The sequence below is a fragment of the Microsporum canis genome, genomic scaffold (assembly GCF_000151145.1).
Source record: "Microsporum canis CBS 113480 supercont1.2 genomic scaffold, whole genome shotgun sequence".
Taxonomy (NCBI): Eukaryota; Fungi; Ascomycota; class Eurotiomycetes; order Onygenales; family Arthrodermataceae; genus Microsporum; species Microsporum canis.
This window is the reverse complement of record NW_003299168.1, coordinates 3,237,639-3,260,678: the sequence shown is the minus strand read 5'-3', so window position 1 is coordinate 3,260,678 and position 23,040 is coordinate 3,237,639. Positions and strand designations below refer to the sequence as shown.

Genomic DNA, 23,040 nt, shown 5'->3' with positions numbered 1-23,040 from the left:
CCTTGAAGAGTCATGTAAATAACCTGGAGTAAAGTGGCAAGAAAATAACAAGCCATCTAGACCCCCTCCTCAGAAGATGAAGGGAGATAGGTATACTCACCTACATCGGTCCTGGCTAGCAGAAATCCGCGACTTGGATATAACCCAAGCTTCCCAGATTTTCCGTTGCCTATAGTCCACAGTTCTACCGTCATCTTCAAGGTCATCGGCAGGGATAGAGCTTAGGACTTCCCACTGGTCGGTGAATGGGGGTAGAAGCAATGGTGCAGATAAAGAGTTGTCTGGAATTAATTCTATTTGGTTCGCTCTAGGTCCAACATCGCCGTTATGCGAGCTTAGGCCATCTGATTCATCACCGAGGCTGGTGTTATCGTCGTCGTCGTCCCCATTTATATTATGGTAATTTCCTGGAACGTATGGCTCAAACATGTCGTCATCCTCACTATCTGAATTTGGGAAAGACTGGATATCTGATATATCTGCACTCGTAGCCCATTTTTCATCGAATGCGTTGGAGTAGTCAATTCGCCGTAAGCTGACCCACTCCAGATTTTCCATCTCGTCATGAAGCATAGATAAGATATCTTTCCACATGCTTCCTTCTTTTAATAGAACGTCACGAAGGCGTAGGCCTCGAAGAGACCTGCGATGGCGTCGAGCAAAGTTAATAATCTCTTCAGAGTCAAGTCTCCAGGCCTGAATCCCAAATGCGCGGAGTCTTTCCCAGTGGACATTATGGAATATATCTTCCAGATGGAGGTCTAGCGGTAGCCTAGACGGGAATCCTAGATGAATGGCTTCCATATTTTTAGCTGCGGTGAATAACGTCTTGAAAACCTCTGAGAGCTCCCTCATCTCCGCATTAACATATCTCATTGCATCAAAATGGATTTCAAGACATGTTAACTTGGTTGCGAGGGCAGAGAGCAGCGGAACGGGCGCCCTTTTCAACGTAAGTGTTGCCTGTGGGTTTATCTGTGGTCCCGAAAAGCGATTGGCAGGAGATCCTGCCTCCAGCAGCGCTAGACCAACATTTTGAATAGCACGAATGCACGCAGGGTTCCAGTCGACCACTACTAATGGGTCTAATGGGTTATCGTGTCTATCGATAAATGACCGCAAATCACGTTCAGCTTCATCTTGAACTCTCAGGATCTTCACATGCTGAAGTGCAGTGAATGACTTCATTGCACGAGTTAGCGAGTGTAAATCTTCGTTCGACGCAACCAATCTCTTCTGCTCCTCTAGGCGATGTATGTGCTCAGCTAGATTGAGTTTGCTTGAATCGGCCGTTGAAAGCAGCTGGGGTATATTGTCCCTTCCTATTGAATAGATGTCGGTGAGCATTTCTCTGTAGAAGACATAATACAAATTCGAAAATACAAGCAAAGGGTAGGCATTCGATTTACCTTCTACATAAAATGACCGAATTATATATGTAAAGGTTCTCGCATGTCTCGCCAGGTGCGGGATGCTTGACAGCTGGTCAAGCTTCTTAAACGCAGGCTCCGAAAACCGGACGACCACTCGACTAAACTTATGCGCTGCGCCAACTTCCGAAAACCGTTTGCAGACCTCTCGGAATCGATCAACATCGCTGCGAAGATCTTCATGATACCCATTTTTGCCCTCTAACCATAAACGCGGGGGATCTGGCTGGCTTGGCCTCCTAACGCTCTCGAAAGAAAGGTATGCGCGGTGGTCGACGCTAGTACACTTTTCCGGATCTCGTGTGAGGTGATCCAGGATCTCCTTCAACAGCTCGTTCGACAAGCGCAGTATCCCTTGCGGTTCGTTGTCCATCATTCCGTCTTCCCGCCTTTACCAGCAGTGTTTTCCCCCCTTCTTTTTCCTTTTTTCCCTACCGCCTCAGTATCGATGTAAGTTTCGGATCATTAGCTCGCTCTGTGAGGCCAAATTCAGAACTGGTCCAAAATGATGACAGTAACACAGTCAAATGAACCAAGTGTGAAATAGAGGGATTGACCCGTTAGGGGCTAGGGGTAGGTCATATGGCACTATGAAATCACGAGATAAGTCTCTAGGCACACGATCACCGCACCTCGAGGGAAGGGAGTTGTTTGAGCGCGCAGAGAGAGGGGACAGACAGGTTATACGGAGTAATTGACACAAATACGGAGTATATATAGCGAAAAAAAAAGGGGGGGGGGGGAGTTAGAAAAGGAGAAGGTCAAGAGCGCTGAGGTGTTATATACACCGTTTCGGGCTAGATAAACAGGTTACAAGCGCAAAGACGGCAGCTGGCAGGGCAAGACGCAGGATATAAAACCGAACAATTCCAAGCGACTACCTTCTCACTTCTGGCCACATTGTCAAGTAGGATTGACAGATATGTGCATGATCAGACAGGGCTCCCTTTACCTTTTTTTTTTTTTCTCTTCTCTTTTCTTTTTTCCCGCCTGGCTCCCTCTCTCTTTTCTTTTCTTTTTTGCTTCTCGTGCTGTAACTATTTCCACTCTTCGGGTGCTTTCCTTCACGACTGCACGTCGTCTGCACGTAGGGCAGGTGGGAGAGACGGAAGACTCGCTGGCCCAATCCTCGACACTCCTCACCCACCATCAGGTCACATGACCAAAAAAGCTACCAGCCGATCCCCAGCCAGCAGCGGCAGCAGGGCGGGCCGCTGCGAATCGTGAGCGAGGAGAGAGGGGGCAGGCACAACAGGAGAGGTGGCGCGGCTGTAATGGGCGAATCGTCTTTGAGAGAACCTTCATGTCGGCCCATGGAGCTTCTGCACCTCTCGTGTTTGGGCTTTTCTGCACAGCTCAATCCCTGGACGATGCACAAGTCAAACCTGCTGCAACGGCAGACATCCCCGTTGGCAATTTCACACGAAGTAGACGAATCACGACCAGCATTTGAGCCAAACAGAGACTGGGTGTATGCCGGGGTCTTCTTGGAAACATGACCTGGAACAGGGTCAAGGTATGGGACATAATATTGATTTAACGGAGGAGAAACTGTTTCTGTTAGCGCCAGCTGCCACGTGAGACAGAGAAAACTGTACGTTACCCTCTTGGATAGGTGGCTTGTCCTTCGTAAACTCGATGCTTGATTCTGCTTAACATCACGACGACGTGTAAGTTTCAACTCGAACTTGACGTTGGTTGAGGAAGCAAGAAATAGAGAGAGTGGCAGAAACCCCAAGGCGGTCAGCCCTTTTTGGAAAAACCAACCACCTTCGAACTTTTCGGCTTTCAACTACAACTACAGAGGAAAAGGAGAGACAAGGAGGAAGAAGGAGAAGTAGCTACACCTATGGTGTGAGTGCGAATATCTGCTTATCATCAGAGATGCTAGGACTGATCATGCAGCCTTGTTCGTGAAGTGATCATCTCAAACATGCAGCATACCCTGGAAGAGGCACGCCGACTCAGTTCCGTCTGGTTCTTTTCAGTACAAAGCCCAATCTTGAGCCACCAGCAGCCTTGAGCGGCGGATTTAGGAGAAAAGACGGCAGGTGTTGATTTGACAAAGAATTATTGCGAGAAATGACAACCCGCAGGCCGAATCAGCTTGTTATGCTTGATGCCCTTAGCATCATGTGCTGCACCTTTGCCGGATCTTTGGGGTCTATCCTCGAAACAAAATGCTGTGTGAATGTTGGCTACCATGACGATAGAGGCGTGGCCTCGTTCCTCTTCATGGCTATTTTACGTTGAGGCGCATTGACAAATCTAGCTCCAACTGATAAACCACGACTAATCCTACATCTCAGTGATATATCTTACTGCATTGCAATTCAATTGTGCCCTGTCCTTGAAATCAGTTATTTATGCCTTTACTGCCTCTAAAGCCAAATGTTCGCGGAACAGAAATGCAGCTTATGGCAGCAATGGCCCACCCGGCATTTAAATTCCTGCCTACGCTACAATGCTTAAAAAAAGGAGCAACATCCTAAACGGAAGGAGAACAAGAGGCGTACTGTTACTAAAAGGCGAATATTGTTCTTTCAAAAAGGCAGAGAGTAGGGTTGCACAAACAACAACCAAGTGACAAGCAACAGCTGGCATGAGTCCCTGGTCTTTCACTCAAATCACGAGCGTTAATAGTTTCCAAAGGATGCTGGAGGGCTACGTGATACGTCGGTGCTCCCTTTTACCAACGCATGTCCCCGAAAGCCTCTCTTAAAGAGGTGAGCCAGGTTATATTCCCTACCAATCCCGTGCCTGCCCCGGCTCGCCACCCCTTTGTTCCCTCGAGAGGTCACTTTTCCTCCCTAGCCCCCCCCCTCTCTCCGGTGATATGTCGTGTGAGAGATACTGTCATACTCTCGTTTCCCCCATACCACACCCATAGTTGTGGTCGCGTAGCACAGCTGGTATGGCCACTAGCTCCTACATTCAACCTCGTCAGATATGAGTGCCATCAAGCATCGTTAGGTATCGTCAGTTTACCCCTAAATTATTCCAGTTGCCTCCGTGAGATATGCCCGTTGTCTGCCTCCGGCCTCATCCTTGTGGCCTGGCGCAACCCCCTGTAAGCACAGCGCTTGCTTATAACAATAGCCTTGGGTGTCCCTGCCACCCACCATCTCGGATCGATCCTGCTCCTGAAACAAATAAGCATCTGCTAATTCTAAGGCGGACGGTTATTTATTTCAGCGGTAAATAAAGTCATGCACAAGTTGATACCGCAATTCTCACATAAACCGTTATTGATGCCTGCTTTCAAGATGCTATTGTGGGTGCCTGCTCAATCTCGAATCTGCGGCCGTTATTTACAACGTTGTTTCTACCCCTGCAGGGTTGACGATGTACAATATGTACCTCTACTTTACCTGCCTATTATCCATACTCCGTTTCCTGCTCCATGATCACGCCCTTCCCCCATGGACAATAACCTATTCTACTTATGTTTATACCAGGCTGTTCGTACCAACGCCCTATGTTTGATGTACCTTATGGCTACTAGCCGGCTCGAAAACTCGATTTCCCCTGCAGACAGGGCGGAGTACGTTTCATTCATATCACTGGTGAACCCTGTGACGGAGTCGCCTCCATTGGGTCACATTTGCTAATTCTTAGCAGATCAAACCTCAAAGGAACGCTAGGGAATGATTTAACGCCTAACTGCATTAAGATGCTATTCATCTAACGAGCCGAGGGGTCCCAATTCGAACTTGTGATTCCTGTTGATCCCTAGGGTTTGGGGGATGCTAAGAATGGCATCCAAGAAGTGATTTGTTTAGCATGCAGGTTTTTCCTCTGCCAACTAAGCAGCAGCTAGGGTAAATCGCAAGCATCCGTACAGCTCAACAATTCACAAGACGCCAAGGGTAGTTACAGAAGAAAAAATCCATATCCAGCCTTTCTCCGCCTGGATTACTTATAACCCATGCACATCAACGCATTAAGCACACCTAGATCGTACGTCCAATATATCAGAATCTATGGCTGACACAGTTCGTGGCAAACGAGGCCTTGATAAGATACAGAGAATTCCTTACGCCGCAAATTTTCCTATTACTTATTACATAACAAAATGTTGTGGTCATACCAATGGGGCATAATAAGTGCTGCTGGAGTTGCAAACATCAGTGACAAGCTTTTTTACTTTGTGGAAACGAACTTGAAGCAGGAGATTTTCCCCTGGTCCAAAACCCAAATGTTGATTGTCATATTCTAGCACATCACATATTCCAGCATACTTCAATACCAGTCGATAACCTCAATTACGTGTCGTTGATTCGTGCCGCAGTTACCCGAGTCAGGTTAAGACGTGTCCTGGTGGCCCCCACCAATTGGATATGTATATATACATATCTATATATGGAGGTACGTGCTTGGCCTGCAAGAAGAAGTGATGTGGACGAAACATATCGACAAATTCACAGTCATAATGTATTATCGTCAGCTTCTGATAAGCTACGTGGCCCTAGAGCACCTCATATGGGCGGCATTTGCGACTGGTATATCCCTGATTTAAAAGTCACCTCCATGCCAGATCACCTTACCTAGTTATCATACTCCGTGCCTAGGTAGATGCAATGCGTTACAGGGATACAAAAAGCTGGTTGAATATGCGCATTAATTCGCGCACAACACATATACAGTGTCAAGCTCCAGTACCAACCTTGCGGACTACATAATAAGCTTGAAAACGGGCAATTGACCTTTTATCCAACGGGACTGAGCTGGCAACTTAATAGTGAAAAGCTTCAGGCGTTTACCAAACATATCTGTATGGATGACGACTTACGGCTAAAAAAAGCTTACTTCGAACACATTACAATGCTGTTTGGCAGCCCCCCTGCATGAAAACCAAACATGGGATGATGGTACTATGCCATGCAGATACTGCAGGTGCTGCAGATATATTATGACAAAAACAACTCCTGGTATTCCTGGGCCAGGAGGCAATGCAGCAAGCAGGCGGTGTGAAGGAATTACATCTCTGTCAAGGTAGGGATAAGGAATAATCATGCAGGGGGATTTGCCTGACAGAAACAAGGGGATAAAAGGAGGACAGAAGAAAAGGAGGTGTGAGCTTGCTTCTTCAGGGGTATAATATTTCTTTGAGGAGTAGGCATATGGTATATTATATATACAGGGAGGTCACTTCAGAATTGAGGTAGCACCGTACATAGTAAGGTGGCAGATGTATGCCTCTTCAGAGGCTTCCCTTGGCTCGGTTCATCTGTCGACGTCTGATCTCGGTACTAGATATCTTGGCCTCGAAGCTATCTTCCGACACAGACACACCGTCAGTAGAATCCAGGACGTCGACCTCAAAAACCTCCAGGGCCGGCCATCCTTTTTTCAACCTCTCATCGTTGACGGCTTTTCCGCCGGACCTGGTTTCCTTAGATACGACCAAGGCGGTGATGTCCTGGTCGGTGATGGTAGGGCCGAAGGGATCAGCAATCTGGACGAACCTGACCTCTAGATCAGGGGACAGTGAGACAACTACCCGTCTGCCATTGGGACCTGATTCGAACTCGCGCTTGATGCCCACCTCTCCAGGTGTTGTAGAGAAGTCAATTATCGATCGAAGGAAGGCCCAGACACCCTTCCACCGCTCCTCCCATGACTCTAGGAATTCAGCATACTTCTTGTTCACCAGCAGTTCATCACCGGTGATGCCAACCGTGACGACTCTCTTCTGTCTTTGAGCGGGCAGCTGGGACGAACAAGTATCTAGAGCGAGAATCGTTGCAGTAAGAAGTAGTTTATGCCCAGCGTGTAGGTGGTCAAACGTCCCGCCCACGGCCACGGAAAAATGTGCCGCAGCAAGCTGGGATGCCTCGCTATCCATGATGAGAGCTGTCGATTGCTGCTGGCCCGGCCCTGGCGGCTTCAGCTCCAGCGTACGAGTATCAGTGATTCTTTTCCCGTCCGCCCTGAACATGGAGGCAAGCCTGGCCACCCCCTCACCACCACCCGACGGTAGATAGACGGTATCCCAAGACCTGTTCGAGGACAGTAGACTCGTCATGCCCACGATAGGGCCATAAGGGTATGAATCAGCCAGTGACTCGAGCTCCGGGTCGAGGAAGAAGACTCTGGCATCGATGCCCCCGGGCCCATCGAGCTCGACAGAGACGGAGACACTGACAGTGGCCAGCAGTTTGTAGAAGTCTGCCAGGAACCGCTGGAGCTGGACGAATGGCTTCCTCCCGTCAGACTGAGGACGTAGACCGTGGACAGAAACAGCAACGTCCAACACTGCCGGTCGACTGGCATCTTTTATGGCTGCTGTGAGCGCTGGCAGGATGTTTGATAGAGCATGGCCGTAGGTCGACTTGAGCGCTGCGAAGGTCGACGAGGTATCTGTGAGCAGCAGCAGGGCTTCATGACGACCTTCTGCCATCTGTTCTTCTTCTTCTTCTCTTTATATCTCTTTACGTCTTCTTTTATCTCTTGTCTTCTTCTTCTTCTTCCGAGTTGAAGATGAAACAGAAGAACAAGTCTTAGTCAGCGTCACAAAAGAGGAAGCTGAAGACATCGAAGAAAAGACAAGAAGACGAAGAAGAGACACAAGAAGAGAAGAGAAGAAGACGAAGCAGAAGAAGATATAGCAACATACACGAGCAAGCGAGAGACGAAGCAGAAGACGAGCTCTAGCGGGCGCTGGCCTCGCCATCTCTCTCCACCACCAACATCGGTCATCTACGACCGCGACAACATCTACAACGTCTACGACTTCGACCATATTACATAGTATGCCCGCATCCTCGCCACTGAACGACGAGAGACCCTGCCGTTGCATGCCGGTCAGCTTCTAAACCGCAGAGGCGGTATTCGTGCCCAACCCAGCCATGGCCGAGCCTAGTATACCATTCGACGGCCCCCGCAGCAGAGCGCCTACGTTTCCACGGCAGCCAGAAGAGCTGCATATTCCTTCAGCAAACGCCTCGAAGCCGCTGAACGAGCAGCGACAGGACCATCACCAGCAACAGCATTACCAGCAGCACCAGAATAATGCTCTGCCGGGAGCCCTACAACCCGGTCCTGCAAGCCGCCAGGGACAGCCACCCACAAACAGTAACAACTCAACTTCTTCAGGAGTGCCCTCGCAGCTAGCGGTGCCCATGACACCGTCGAAGCAGTCGTCCATGAACCAGCTGCAATCGTATCCTTCTAGCCCAGGAGGAGACCAGCAGCGATATCACCATCAACAGCAGCAGCAGCAACAGCAGCAGCAGCAATCCAGCATGATGTCTCCCTCTTCCGCCGGACAGTCGACGCCGTACTCGCCGCTTGGGCTGGCGGACATACGCCCTCACATGGACCTAGGCCGGATAGACGACTCGGCCACCTCTCCAGCCATGAACAACGGGGACATGCAAACGCCCAAGAATAGCAATTACCTCGCTCCGTGGGGACTGTATGCGCTCGATTGGTGTAAGTGGCCCGCAGCTCCAAACACCAATTCGGCGGGGAAGATTGCTCTTGGGAGCTACCTAGAAGACACCCACAACTACGTATGTTCATTAACATCCATATATCTGAGAGGGAGAGGGAGAGAGAGAGTGTGTGTGTGAAAAGCTGACTGAATTGTATAGATACAAATTCTCCACGCGCAGACCGCTGAGCGGGACTACAACGACCCTGACAACGACCCAGGCCTAGAGTTCGTCAAGACGGCGGAGGCCACACACTCCTACCCGGTCACACGTATCCTCTGGGAACCTCCGTCGTCGCAGAAACAGTCGACAGATCTGCTAGCTACCTCGGGCGACCATCTCCGTCTCTGGTCGTTGCCCTCGAACCCCAACCAGACGCAGTATTACGGCAACAACTCGATCAACCGGATGAGCGCCAGCAACAAAAGTCCACCACCGCTACAGAAACTCTCTCCGCTGGCCCTCCTCTCCAACTCCAAGACGCCCGAACACACCGCCCCTATAACATCTCTAGACTGGAACGCCGTCTCGCCGAGCCTGATCATTACGTCGAGTATAGACACTACCTGTACCATATGGGATATACCCACTCTCACCGCAAAGACACAGCTCATTGCCCACGACAAGGAGGTCTATGATGTACGGTTCTGTGCAAATAGCGTAGACGTCTTCGTCAGCTGTGGTGCAGACGGAAGCGTGAGAATGTTTGATCTGAGAAGCCTGGAGCACAGCACCATCATCTACGAGCCGTCAGAGAAACACGATAAGGGTAGGTCTCTCTACGTGTAAATCCATGAGACTTGGGTTCTAACGCCTTTTTAGGAAGCCCGGGAGACCTCTCTCCAGGCCAATCATCCGTATGGCCTCCTCCTCTACAGCGCATTGCAGGTATGTATCTATCTAAATATATATATATAGCTTCACGCTGAATATACGGTGTAGCATCACCGCACGACGCCCATCTGCTGGCAACATTTGCCCAAGACTCCAACATCATCCGCGTGCTGGACGTCCGCCAGCCAGGCCAGGCGCTGCTGGAGCTCAAAGGCCACGCTGCCCCCGTAAACTGCATGGAATGGTCGCCCTCTCGCCGTGGAACCATCGCCACGGGCGCCGACGACTCGCTGGTCCTGATCTGGGACCTTATCAACCAGAACAACGCAGCTGCCCTGCCCATCCCTCCGCAGCAGCCACAGCCCCTTCACGGCGGTGGAAGCGGCGGCGGCGGCACCAGCGGCCCGTCAACGCTTGAACGAGGACCCGCGGCGGCCTGGCGATGTGACTATGAAGTGTCGAACATCAGCTGGGCACCCCATATCCCTGCCACCGGCCCAGGGAGGGACTGGCTCGGAGTGTGTGGCGGAAGAGGTCTCTGGGGAGTGTCCGTATAGCGTCTGTCTCCCATCTTTGGATCTATATCTATGTCGGTCTACGACGACCATGTCTCGACTGTTCCTTGAAGGGACCAGAAAAACAGGCGGATGCTTCATGTCTACTCTATGCCTACCTATCTCATGTCTATTCTATGTCTACTTTTCACCCTGCCGGCTTCTTCATGTACCAAAGTGACTCCGTGTCTACTTGATATTCTCCTTCTATGGCTACCGGGAAAGGTCCTGCTTATCGATGAAGGTGGTCTTGATCTTATGAATATAAAACGTTACAGCTTCGTCTCCATGTCAATATCGTCTCTAAATCTAGTTACATCAACGCCTTTTATATCGACTTCTCTTCCACTTCTCATCTTCTTCTTCGTATTTACTATTTACTGTCTCGCTCGGAAAAAAGTAATTCTATCGAAAGAAAAAAAAAAAAATCACCAAAAACTTATCTACATCGACAAGCTTGAACTTGCGCGCAGAACAAGAAGAAAAAAACAACAACAACCAACGCAGCCACAGCGAGCAGGATGTCTCGCCAGCTGAGCGTCTGAAAGAGAGAATCTCACGGCCTTCTTCTTCCTCCTGCGATGGACCTCAAGACCATCATCAACGCCGACACGGCCGTGGGCGCTGCCAGGAGCTCAGGCAGCTCGCAGCTACACCAGCAGCAACATCACCAGCAGCATCATCAGCAGCAGCGGCCGCTCTCTATACACTCGCAGGGAGCAGACGAGTCTCCTCTCCGCAGCGGCAGCCTCCACGAAGACCGGGCCCAACACCCTGAATACGGCGGCGGAGGACCAGGAGGAGGACCCGGAGGAGGAGGACGGCCGTCGCAGGCGCATCCGCTGCAGCCTCCTCTTCAGTCCCCCAAGCGCATGCCGTCCTATATCAGCTCTGCCGCACCGTCGCCGTACCAGCAGCCGCCGCTCGCATCGATCCTGACGGGAAGAGAGCCCGGCGAGCGCGCCAGCAGCGTCCTGCCCGTCCCGCGAGAGCCCTACCCTGCCTCCTCGCTGCCTCCGCCCTCTGCGGTCTCCCTCTCCTCGCCCTTCACGCCTCAGCCTACCAGCGCCGGCACCCAGCACTCGTCCTACTTCTCCCAGCAGCGCTCTCATTCGGTCCATTCGGCTGCCTCGCCTTCCTCGGTGCGCAGTCTCTCCTATCCCTCTGGCCGTGAGCCGCCAGCAGGCCACCCGTACTCTCCTGGCCAGCAGCAGTACCAGCAACACCACTACCAGCAGCAGCAGCAGCAGCAGCAGCAAGCACAACAACAGAGGTCGCAGCCCGGGACGCCTCTGGCTCCCCTGGGCTCCTCATACAGCCGTCCGTCTCCCCATCCGGTCCGTCCTCCGTCGTCCGGACATGAGGCTCCCCCGTCAGGTCGCCTTGGGAGTCCCTGGGGCAGTCAGGACGCTTCCTCCGGCGGCCAGAGGGATGGAGTCTCTCCTACGGTACATACGCCCATCTCACGACACGGCTCAGTAGCTACGGACTCCTATACCCGGCAGTTTTCTATCGAACGGGAAAAGGAGCAGCATCTCGACAGCGTCAGCCCCAAGACCATCGTCTCCCAGCAGGGAGCAGCCCATTACGGAGATATCAACAGCAGCCAAAGCAGCAACATCACCAATGCCATCAATCAACCAGGTCACCAGATCCAATCCCCCCATAAGGACCAGGAATTGACCCAGCAAACAATCCATCAGCATCATCCCCGAACGGAACACCAGTCTTCTATCTCCACTCCTGCTCGCCCGTCCTATCCTCCCTCGACTCCCCAGGCTGCCTCACACCCTCCTCCCCCTTCTTCTCTCGGCCATATCGCTACCACCACCGCTACCGGCTCACCCACCAGTCGGCGGCCTGTCCAGGAAACATCACCAACCCTCCAGCACACTCCTTCTAAGCCTCACAGCAGCCCCTCTGCGGCCTCTGCCACAGACCGTGTGCCGATGTGCCCTCCTCGAAAGAAACGCAAGAGATACGCTCAACCTCCCATATTCGCCTGCAAGGCCCCCAGAACGACCGGCACTCCTCCGCCCATTCCTCCCAAGGGCAGCCAAGCCCCGCCTCCCGTCTTCCCCGTCAATCGTCCGCTTCCCAAGCGCGAGAGCGTCGACCGCCATACCGCACCGGACTCTGGCAGCCTCTCCCTTCCTCCTCGGCCTATAAGGGACGGTGAGGCAGCCGTCAATGGCAACGCCAACAAGGAATCAGCTGCGGATAACCCCCTTGGCCCCTGGGAGCCTACTATCACAAACGTCATCCCGTCCGAAGAGGTCACTAAGTTGATATGTGACTTTTTGTTCCAGCAAGTCGTCATGCGCAAGGACATCGGAGCCGGCCCTGCTGGAGGTGTAGCCGTTGGACCAGGCGCCATTCTCGAGGTTGAGGCCAAGCTAGGCAGGCTGGTCGACAAGAGTCGGGGCGAGAGACTGCGTCTTCCCATCCTCTCAGAGACCGTCATCAGCAAGGATGACCCGAATCTCAGGCTTGCCTTTGAAAGCTCAATGTCACAGGTATTCTATTCTTCCTCTCTCTCCCCCTTCTCTGCCATTCTTTCTACTCTTCTTCTTGCTAATATCAGTACTTGAAATATCTACAGGCGCAGCACCGCGCAATGAACAACTTCCTCAACGAGACGGTCAAAACATCTATTTCCCAGGGATCAGCACGCATCCCGCTCGCCTACGCTCACAAACGTGAACGTGATACCTTCTACGATATCTCTGCCAACGACCTCCCGCCCATCGTCCAACATCATCTACACCCACGCCACAAGCCAAGGGTGCGCGTAACCACAGATGTCCGCTCCGGCGCCGTCATAGCCCGCATCGTCAAGTGCCGCATTGCCGACCTCGATGTGTATAGCCCCCGAACGTGTCTTGACTGGCGCATCAGCGTGAACCTGGAAATGAACTACGAGGGAGACCTGAGCAAGCTCCAGCAGGCAAACGACTGGAAACGAAGCGGTGATCGGAACAAAGACCGCATGAGCTACAGACATCTAGCATACCAAATCGACCTGACACAAGTCGGAACATCAGACGTACGTACACATCGTCTCTTTCTTCCCCCTGTCTTGATTCGCCTCCTATCTAACAATGCATATAAGGGTCCTCCATCAGATTTTGAACATGAACTTGAGATAGAAATATCCTCCGCTGAGATCAGGCGACAAGGCGACCTCGCCTTGTCTGGCGACATGAACAATCGCTACGAGGATCTCATCAAGGGGTTTGTAGATAACATTCGTGTCCTAGCCAGAGCCGTGCCGGGCTGATCCCACAGCCTCCTCCCACGAAAGCGAATAAATATTATACAAGGAAAGAGAGGGATGAAGAAGAGATGGACTGTTTAACTAAGAAAAAGAAAGGAATGAAAAAAAAAGAACTATTACTTCTCCACATTGTTTTCTTTTTTATGACTTTTATTAATTTGATACCATGCAGCAGTTTTTGAAGCATTCGATGGTTTTTTTTTTTTGTATTATTCCTACTCGTATCCTTCTTTTTTTCCACTCTTGTTCACCGGAGGAAGTCTGCTAACAAGAAACTGTTTCTATTCTGTTACTCTTTTGTTATAGAATACTCCATGGATATTCTCATTAACAGAGGTAAAATAGTTTTCTTAAATTTTCCTTGAGGAATAGATCTGTATATGCATGTAGTTATCATGACTCTAATTCAAATGTCAGAAAGGAAAAACAGCGATTACCGGCTTCAGAGGCTCTCGGAAGCAATATAGGAAAGAAAAGGAAAATAATATTGACAGGGAAAAAGAGCCTGAGAAAGAATATGATAAACCGTACATGTCTCATGCCGAGTCCAGCAAGCAAGCAATCCAGCAGCAACTATCTAATAAAAAAAAAAATAAAAAAAACAGAAAGAAATATCAAATCCAGGGAGCTGTAGAACAAAAAGAAGAGGCAGATAATTCCGTGCTAAATCAAAATCCGCGAGAACACCAGAATGGCCAAGTCAATATCAACCGTGGAATTCGTAGTACGCTCCATGCGAATGGACGTTTTGTTTTGTATTTTTTCTCTCTCTTGGTAATCCCCCTTCCTTGACTCCATGACTGGGAAAGAAAAAGATAATCGTGACATAGAAGGACTCCGGATATAAAACAGTAGATCGTGTAAGATATCGCCCTCAAGAGAGGTCGATCAGGAGATCCCCAGGCCCATCTTGACAGGGATAACTCCAGAAGTATTTTGGTCTTGGGTATCAGCGCTGCTGGCACCTCTCTCCCTCATACGACGCCCTTCCATCAACCCTCTGAGGCCACGCTTCTGCAGACCAACAACGCTGCTGATGTCAGCCGTCCAGACATCTCGGCCGGTCTTGTTTCGACCGCGTTGAGATTGCTGTGCCAATTCGGCATCGGTAAAGCCTAGCCCACCATTGCTATTGTTCGTGGACGCAGAGTTGGGAATGCTGGCACTGTCAGACTCGGCGCGGTTTCTGCCGTTACCAAAACTGGTGTTGATGCGAAGATTGGCGGGCCGTTGGACGCCGCGGCCTGCGGTGACACTGGAGGCAGATGCCGTGCTGCTGGCCGTGTTTGGTCTGTCGATGGACTCTGCATCCGATGAATTGAAGGAACTAATGCCGTCTGTCGCATTGCTTGGGCGGCGGTAGTCCGCCGTGCTTGACTGCGAGCGGGAGTGAGAGCGACCATAGGAGTGGGCATGCGCGTCGCTGACAGAATCCATGGTCCCATCGAACGTGCCGGAGGGGTTGGTCCCACGGCCACCGCCAGCTGCCATGGCGGCGGCATTGAAGACGGCAGCAGCATTACGGCCATCGAGGACTTGGTGGAGCCGTTCTACGGTGGCTTCGAGAAGACCGTCAACTTGATATGGTCGGGCCAGCTGGAGGAGCGAACAGAGAATCTGGGGCGTGCAGAGCGCGGAACCGACAGGAGGTAATGAAGATGTGTAGAGGTAGTGGACCAGGAGCTGTACAGTGAGGAACGTGTGTGGCAGGTAGAGTGTTCGAGGCCGTACAGCGGGAGAAAGGTTGTGTGCAGACGGAATTTCAAGGTTTGATGCGCGAGACAGGCAAGAGGAGGAGGACGAAGAAGACCCTGGTGGTCGTCCAGAGTGGTCTTTGTGGCTATTAGCATTGTTGTTACTGTTGTTAGTGCCGCCCAAGGACGAGTTGTTATTGTTGTTGGACATGGTGTTGACTAAAGTTGTAGCGGTAGAGTACTGGCTGGCAGTGCTCAACGACGGTGTGATGGTGATTGTCGAGTTTCGACTATTCAATGCAGCATTTGGCTGACGGAGTGTTGCTGCGTCGTTTATGCTGTCACCGGCCACGGCTGTAGCTTCGCAGAGGAGCTGGACGAAGTAAGGGCCCCATCGACGGGAAAGGATGTGGGAGCTGACGGGGATACGCTCACCACCGATGGTGAGGAGGTCCATGTCCGCCAGCTCAGTGCATGCCTGCGCCATCAGCCCGAGTTTCTCAGCTGCGGCAGAGTAAGGCCGTCCGCCAGAGCACTGGACCGAGAACTTTGCCTGCAACGAAGGCCGCAGAGCAGGGGCACTAACAGAAATATATCCAGACGTCGGCGCAGCCCTCCTTGGGTTCTCGTAGAGCCCAAAGGCTTCCAGCTCAACCATACATATATGTGAAAAGTTGATTCGACGATGGTTATAATCCTCGACCAGATTTCTCTTCCGGTGTCCCAGGATAACGAAAGTGCTTCTCCTGTTCCAGATGATACCGCGATTCCAGCTGCCGCTCGAGAAGATAGAGCCACCGGCGTCGATCCGACCCCAGGTCATGGTTTTTAGATCCAATGCCCATAGAGCATATTCCTGCTTGGAAGCGGTGAGATAGGTGCCGCTCACGACGAAATGGCCGTTGATTACGCCGCCATTGGGGAAGCGAAGACCAGGCGGAGAGACGGATGTGTCCATGGCTTTCTCGACGAGCTTCCCGTCAGGCAGACGCGCCTGAAGTTCTAGTTTCACGTCTAGGAAGTTGTAGTTTGAATATATCAGCATTGCGGACCCAGGTACCCCTCCATCATAATTATTGACAACATTTCCGAGATCTTTCTCTGTCCGTTCGGCTCCCAGATCGTTGACCGACATCCCCGTCAGGGGGACAACAACGGAACGGTACGCACCACAGCTGCGGCCCAGGGGGCTGGTGGCTGTCCATTTCAAGCTACGTAGATTAAACACACTAATCTGCTCTATGTAGTGATTTGAGCTATCCTGGCCGCCGACAACAACCATCTCGGCGCCTCCGTAGCCATCTATCTCGACACCAATGGAGCCCTGGTGGGGGTTTGAGTTAGAGGTAGATGGATTATTATGGATAGCTGTCATGGGAGCGTTGGCGGAGACGAATGGTGCTGACGAGGGCAGGATAGTTGCGCAGTGGGCGTATCTCCCCTGTGGGGTATTTGCAGTGTTGATATGCGTCCAAGTCCGTGTCACGACGTCGTAAATGTGCACATCAGACATGACGACGACCTCAGGCTGGGCATCCTGTCCGGCCGATTGGGACGAGCTGATGTTCGTGGGCGGGTGGCCAGTCACTGCTGAGCGGGGGGACATACCACCGTAGCAGACGAGCTTAGTGTCGCCTAGGGGGCACATACTATGAAAGTAGCGTGGAGGAGGCACATCGCCGGTGGGATGGATCTTTGTCCAGTGTCGTTTGATCAAGTCTAGTTCGTACAGGTCAGAGGTAAGCTCTGGTCGGGCCCGGGATAGCAGCCGGCCGCCAAATACGTATAGTTTGTCGCCCAGTATAGTGGTTGTGGCGCCGACGAGGGCGTGTGGCTCTCGGCCAGTGGTGCGGTGGACGTTGCATACCAGGCCAGAGAGGTTTGTCGGACCAGCCGTCAGTGTAGTCGCATTCTGTGTCTGTGTGTGTGTTTGCGACTGCGACTGAGACTGCGACTGGGACTGGGACTGGGGCTGCGGCTGTGACTGTGACTGTGAATTCGAATGTGAATGTGTATGTATGGGTAAGCTGCTGCCGGTGATAGTGTTGGGGTTAGCAGTGTCTCCTCCTCTGGACGAGGAAGGACGTCTGGTTGAAGCCATGGCGATGTCAGGCGTTTCGCTCAACCGGGAGAGAATGGACGTTGACGGATATAAGACGTTTGGCGGCGGCGGTGGTGGTGCGTGTATGTATTCCTGCGAGCGTCCATAAGTTGAAGCAGATGGCGAGGGTTCAGACGGGCCTAGAGTTGTGGGAGAGAGCGGCGGTGAGAGTGGCAGCGGTATATCGATACCAGAGGCAAGCTGCTGTGGCCGCGAAAGCGAGGATCCCCGTGGCCGTGGCGGTGGGAGAGGGAGGGTGAAAATGGGGTGGTCTGTCTGGCGGTGCAGAGGGGGTGTAGGCAGTGGGAGACTGGAGTGTCTGCTGTTGTCTATCAAGGGTGACGAGCGTTGTTGTTGGTGTTCTTCGCTCTTGGGCGAGGAGTCTGCGCAAAACCAAGACTGCGGCGGATTGTTGTTATGTGATGAAGGGACGGTGGAAGAACGATATCTCGCCTCGGTTGCGGCCCTGTTCTCGCTCTCACTGCTGCTGTTGCTAGCGTTGATCTCGTCTGTGGTCGCTCCGATCTCGTTCCTGGTCTTGCTCTTGCTCCTGCTTCTGCTCAGCTCGGTTCGAAGGTATCTTTTCACAGACGCAAAACGGCTCGAGCGCGAATTTGTGTGTGATGCATTTGTAGGTGCATTTGCAGGTGCGCCTGGCGTCGAACTCGTATTTGCATTGAACAAGGGCGAGATGGACAGCCTGGGGCCCGATCCTGATCCTGATACTGAGCCAAAGCCCAGTGGCGAGGATAACTGCTCTGAGCCTGCCATGATATGATGTCAGTAAAACCAACCCAACCGGACGCCATGAGTAAAGGCATGTGTGTATATATATAAACGTATAAATGTGGTATAATCGGGTGTATAACATTTTTTGTACAGGTAACATACCTCGCCTCGAGTCAGCCAGCGAACCCAGCCAATATTACCCAGCCAACGGTCGAACCGATACCAATCGAATTTCCACAGCGTTAGGTGAGCTGGTGGACTTATCCATGCAGTTCCCAGATGCGAGAAAAGGAAAAGAAAAAGAAAGGAAGCAGACAAGACAATGCAGCCCGGACGAACCAAGTGGGCGAGCCGGTTGGTCTACCAGGACCCCCCAGGGATATCTGAAACGGCGCGGAGTGGGTTTTCTGCGGCGGGACCACAAGTCGCTCTGATATAATGTAGAGACGCTGGAGTAGAAGACGAGACGAGCTGGACTTGTTCAATGGAGAGAGAAGAAGTTGACGTTGATATGAAGGCGAAGTTGAAAAGATGAAGTTGAAAAGATGAAGTTGAAAAGAAGTTGAAGTGGGATGCTTGGCACGTCAGTTACCGCTTTGGGACATAAAAAAGTGCAAAAGCCCCTGAAGACGAGGAAGAGGAGAAGAAGAGGAGAAGAAAGATGGACAACGAGAGGAGACTACGATTATTTATTCATTTATTTACACTGCATTAGATACATGATTTATTCCTTGAGGGTGGTGTATCGGAGGTATCTACATAGGTCAGCTTATGCTGGAGAGACGACAAAATGAGAGAGGGAGAAACTCACGGCTTGACGACTCTGACGTCGCCGAACTTCTTGGTGGCGTCTTCGGTGCTGACGAAGGGGGGGATGATGACATCCTCGCCCTTGTTCCAGTTGATACCGGTGTTGACGGTGTTCTTGTCAGTGGTCTGCAGAGCGTCGATGCAGCGGAGGACCTCGGCAGTGTTGCGGCCGGTCGTGGCTGGGTAGCTCATGATCAGACGGATCTTCTTCTTGGGGTCGATGATGAAGACAGAACGGATGGTCATGGCCATTCCTAAAAAAGGGAAAGCGTGTCAGGAGGTGCTCTAGCTTTACATGTCAAGGACATAGAGAGACGGACCCTTCTCGTCGACGTTGGTGGTGTCCTGGTAGTCGATCATGTCATAGGCATAGGAGATCTTGCGGTCCGCATCGGCAATGATGGGGAACTGCAGGTGCGAGCCAGTGACCTCGTCGATGTCCTTGATCCAGTCATGGTGAGACTTGAGGCTGTTTGCAGACTACGTGCCACCGTTAGCTTCCGCGGGCTCATAGACGGATGGGTCTTCCCCTCCATGGCAGTAATTGACGCACCAGACCGATAAGCTTGACGTTACGCTTGGTGAACTCGGGCTCTAGTTTGGCACAGGCACCAAGTTCGGTGGTGCAGGTTGGGGTGAAGTCGTCCTGTCTGCCTGTCAGTATAACCGTGTATAGATACGATGCCGGCCCCCACCTTGTGACTACTCTGCGAACTCCAAGGCAAAACGCACCGGGTGGGAGAAGAGGATGACATAGCTGTCACCGATGAACTCGTGGAAGTTGATCTCGCCCTTGGTGGTGACGGCTTTGAAGTCTGGGGCGGTAGATCCCAGGCGGAGGCTGCAGGAATGGCTGGTTGTTAGCACAATCGATAAGGTGCGGGGTGAACGGGCGGGAGGCGCCTACGGAGCACTGCGTTCAGCCATTGTAGCTAGTTATACGGAGCAGACGGCCTGACGATGGAATTGAAGAGTCGACAGAAGACGGACGATGGAGACTGATGAAGACGAAGATGCAAGACGGAGGAAGATGAAAAAAAAGATGGAGAAGTTCGAGATATAAAAAGAGAAGCCGAGAAGGCCACTCGATGAGGTAAGCAAGCACATCACGCCATCTTCTTCGAGAAAGACGACGGCGGGATGATTTATAATATTTTCTATCTACTTTGTCTTTTTCTTCCTGTCTTTTGGGGTTATAGATTCTACCGTTAGGACTTGGTTCGGCTGTCGCATCCTTCGTCCAGCCCAAGGTACAGCCTGCAGTACCTTATACGCACACAGGATATGCAAGTATAAGCATATATAAACACAGCTTGCCGATAGAAATATGCACCATCCATGCACGTTTATATGTTTATGTCTTCAGCGTTTCTTCTATATTAAAAACTGTCGCAGCAACGAAGAGCGCGGGGAAGGTCACGTGTCATACAGTTATGCATCACGTGTCCATGTTTATGTCAGCTTACAGACGGAGGATGGTCGAGGACTTGCTTCTGGAGTACCCCCGGGCTTTACAAACATCTCTTTGCTCCATATGTCAACCTCTGTAGGATCCCTGCAAGCCACATCCGTCATCCCGTCACCCCGGATATTAAAGAGAAATGATAAGGGGTGATTTATATTTTCGATGGAAACATCTCAAGATACTATAGATTTATTCTATCGGCTAGTTGTATTAATGCGAGTTTATTAATGCGTCTATCAACTTATGTGATATTCATCATTCGTAAGTGATGAGAAAAAAGAAGGGCAGGGTGCAAATATCCTAGCACTGATCCCAGTTTCCATTAGAGGTAGCGTAGGTCAACCCGTTAATGAAGTCCTCCAGTTTGCATCGGCCGTACATATCGGCATGGCAGCCCTGGAGCGGGAAAACCAGGTCGTTGAGCAGAACACGGACATATTCCTGCTTGGCTACGGGAGAATGGTCACAGACCATCTTCTCAAAGTAGGCTCTGGCGCCAAATGGAATGGTCCAGGAGGCGGAGTAGCCGTTCGCATCGGCAGGGTTGGTGATATGTTCGGGGGAAAGAGGCTTGGTGGCATTGAAAAGGCCCATGGCGGTGAAGATGACGGTCATGCTGTTGTCGTGGCTGAAGTCGGCATAGAGAGGAAGACCGAGAGGGAAGGTCTTGGGGTTGTCGTCAAGCTCGTGGTCGACGGTTGTCTGGTCGCGGACCGGCGAGTTGGTGAGCCTTGCAATGAGCTCGTTGACATAGCCGATTCCGGGGGCTGGGCCAAAGCCGTTTCCGGGCCCGTAGCCGTAGAACTTGCCGAGTGTCTCAAGGTAGTCGTAGTGACGGAACTCTTCGTGGGAGAAGAGACGGCAGAAGGGGGACAGTTTGCTTGCATCCGGGGTACGGGCAACGGTGTCGAAGGGGCACATGGCCATAAGGCTTTTAATGTCGCCAGCTTTGATGTTGGCCCCCGGTAACTTCTTGTTGACACGGTCCACAATCGGCTGGATGAACGTACTTTGGAACTGATCGCTCACTTTGTCGGCGGTATCGTCATTGTCGAAGGCCTCGCAGCCACCGGGGGCAACGGGGTTCTTCCCACGGTTCGATTCACTGATGATGAGGTCGAGCTGGGTGAGGCCGCCCTTGTCGGTTCCCTTGGCCTTGTTGAAGCCGTCCACAAACTTACGGCCCGAGAGAACCACCCGCTCAGAGCTAGCAGCTCGGACGAACGGTTTGGCGTCCTTGGCCAGGGATCGATACCGCTGGAAGAACTTGATGCCAGAGTCGTACAGTTGGCGTTCGCCAAAGGGAGTCATGTCATCGGATCCAAGATCGTAGGTGTAGTCTTCCAGGAAGGCAAACTCGTCTTTGAATGCGGTGGCATCATTCTGGATGCGTTCAATGAGTTCCGAGTAGGTTGCACTCTTACTCTTGGTGGGGTACCTGGCGCCATGTCGCTGAAGGGACTGGGCAAAGGTGATCCTGCAGCCGGCGGGGACGGTCGAGGGGACGACAGAGCGGCCCTCCAGCGAAAAGTAAGGGGAGTACTGGCCCCAGAACTGAGAGTATTGAGGGAAGCAGCTATATCCGCGGCTGGGAGAGCTACAGAACGAGGCCGCGTTGGCCTCCTCGGGCACAGCAACGGCACTGCTACAAAGGGTAGAGTCAGCATCGGACGACGAGGGGGGGGGGGGGGAATAGCCCATATCGACATACACCAGGGCACCAGACAGGGCCAACGTCGTAAACAGGACAGTAGCCATGGGCGGCATCTTGAAGGCGTATATATATATATCAGCCTGTTCTAATCAGCCTGGTAAGACGGGCTCCGTTGGCCAGGTCGCTTGCGAGGAGAAAGGGCTGGCTATTTATGTAAATAAGGTCGACGGTCGACATGGTATCTCCCCACCATCTCTTCGTGCGAGCCGAAAGAGGAAAAAAAGGTGAAAAATAAATTAAAAAACATCCTGGGCTATATCGCGGTCGCTTCTCTGCAAAGAGTGTGGCACGGCGTGCAGTTTCGCAGTCTGATTGGTCAGTAGCCAAAATCCGCCAATGAGTGTGGGGTCCGAGAGGAAGCGACAGCGTCGCATCGAGAGCTACAGGCAGACATCGCGGGGAAAAGAGCCTGGCTGAGAGGGAGAAGATGCAGAAGGGAGAGCAAAGGTAGGCCTTTGAAGTCGAAGAAGATGAAGTGAAAACCGAAAACCTTTTTTTTTTTGGGGGGGGGGGGGGAGTTTTCTAGACGCCCGCTTATATACGTCGCGCCTAAAGCGTTTAAGATGACGCCCGGACCGATGGGGCTTCCGAACAAGCCCTTATTATGTAAGTGATCTACAACCTTAATTTCACGTGATATACCATTATGTAATCTCTTTCTTTCCTTTTTTCTGGTATAAAAAAAAGGAGGATAAAAGGAGGTTGAGAAAAAAAGAACGAGCAAACAAACAAACATGGCCAAGGAGAGCGAGTTTTGATAATCCAATGTGCCATGTATATGCAGGAGGTTCCGGGTCCATGGAAACAGAGGGAATAGCCTGGATCTCTTTCTTTCTCGTACATCGTAAATCTTTTCGCCGTATCCCACAGTCTTGGCCTGCATTGTGCATCTTCGGAAGGCCGGTTCTGACGCAGTGACGCGGCCTGCTGTGTGATGTGATAAGGCGCCGTTCATCCCCTTTTTTCTGTGTCCTGCTCACGCACACACCGAGC

General features: G+C 51.8%; 7 protein-coding genes across 7 annotated transcripts; 2 read left to right on the top strand and 5 right to left on the bottom strand.

The window, feature by feature from the left end:
* Positions 1-96: 96 nt before the first annotated feature.
* Positions 97-1,803, bottom strand: MCYG_02676 (F-box domain-containing protein; the record flags this gene model as incomplete). The annotated part of the gene is made up of 2 exons (XM_002849696.1): positions 97-1,322; positions 1,476-1,803. 2 exons carry the CDS (start codon positions 1,801-1,803, stop codon positions 97-99), a joined length of 1,554 nt encoding a protein of 517 aa, XP_002849742.1.
* Positions 1,804-6,633: 4,830 nt separating this feature from the next.
* On the bottom strand, positions 6,634-7,833 carry MCYG_02675 (pantetheine-phosphate adenylyltransferase family protein; the record flags this gene model as incomplete). The annotated part of the gene is made up of 1 exon (XM_002849695.1): positions 6,634-7,833. One exon carries the CDS (start codon positions 7,831-7,833, stop codon positions 6,634-6,636), a length of 1,200 nt encoding a protein of 399 aa, XP_002849741.1.
* A 448-nt stretch (positions 7,834-8,281) lies between these two features.
* On the top strand, positions 8,282-10,329 carry MCYG_02674 (WD repeat protein; the record flags this gene model as incomplete). Its single annotated transcript, XM_002849694.1, has 5 exons — positions 8,282-8,947; positions 9,029-9,638; positions 9,692-9,757; positions 9,812-10,221; positions 10,261-10,329. 5 exons carry the CDS (start codon positions 8,282-8,284, stop codon positions 10,327-10,329), a joined length of 1,821 nt encoding a protein of 606 aa, XP_002849740.1.
* A 509-nt stretch (positions 10,330-10,838) lies between these two features.
* MCYG_02673 (mRNA-capping enzyme subunit beta) lies at positions 10,839-13,537 on the top strand (the record flags this gene model as incomplete). Its single annotated transcript, XM_002849693.1, has 3 exons — positions 10,839-12,773; positions 12,860-13,288; positions 13,403-13,537. The coding sequence occupies 3 exons, from the start codon at positions 10,839-10,841 to the stop codon at positions 13,535-13,537; spliced, it is 2,499 nt and encodes an 832-aa protein (XP_002849739.1).
* An 885-nt stretch (positions 13,538-14,422) lies between these two features.
* Positions 14,423-18,100, bottom strand: MCYG_02672 (conserved hypothetical protein; the record flags this gene model as incomplete). The annotated part of the gene is made up of 1 exon (XM_002849692.1): positions 14,423-18,100. The coding sequence occupies one exon, from the start codon at positions 18,098-18,100 to the stop codon at positions 14,423-14,425; it is 3,678 nt and encodes a 1,225-aa protein (XP_002849738.1).
* Positions 18,101-18,782: 682 nt separating this feature from the next.
* On the bottom strand, positions 18,783-19,795 carry MCYG_02671 (antioxidant protein LsfA; the record flags this gene model as incomplete). Its single annotated transcript, XM_002849691.1, has 6 exons — positions 18,783-18,813; positions 18,870-19,122; positions 19,189-19,348; positions 19,422-19,514; positions 19,601-19,709; positions 19,776-19,795. The coding sequence occupies 6 exons, from the start codon at positions 19,793-19,795 to the stop codon at positions 18,783-18,785; spliced, it is 666 nt and encodes a 221-aa protein (XP_002849737.1).
* An 838-nt stretch (positions 19,796-20,633) lies between these two features.
* Positions 20,634-22,100, bottom strand: MCYG_02670 (phytase; the record flags this gene model as incomplete). The annotated part of the gene is made up of 2 exons (XM_002849690.1): positions 20,634-21,978; positions 22,045-22,100. The coding sequence occupies 2 exons, from the start codon at positions 22,098-22,100 to the stop codon at positions 20,634-20,636; spliced, it is 1,401 nt and encodes a 466-aa protein (XP_002849736.1).
* Between the last annotated feature and the right edge of the window lie 940 nt (positions 22,101-23,040).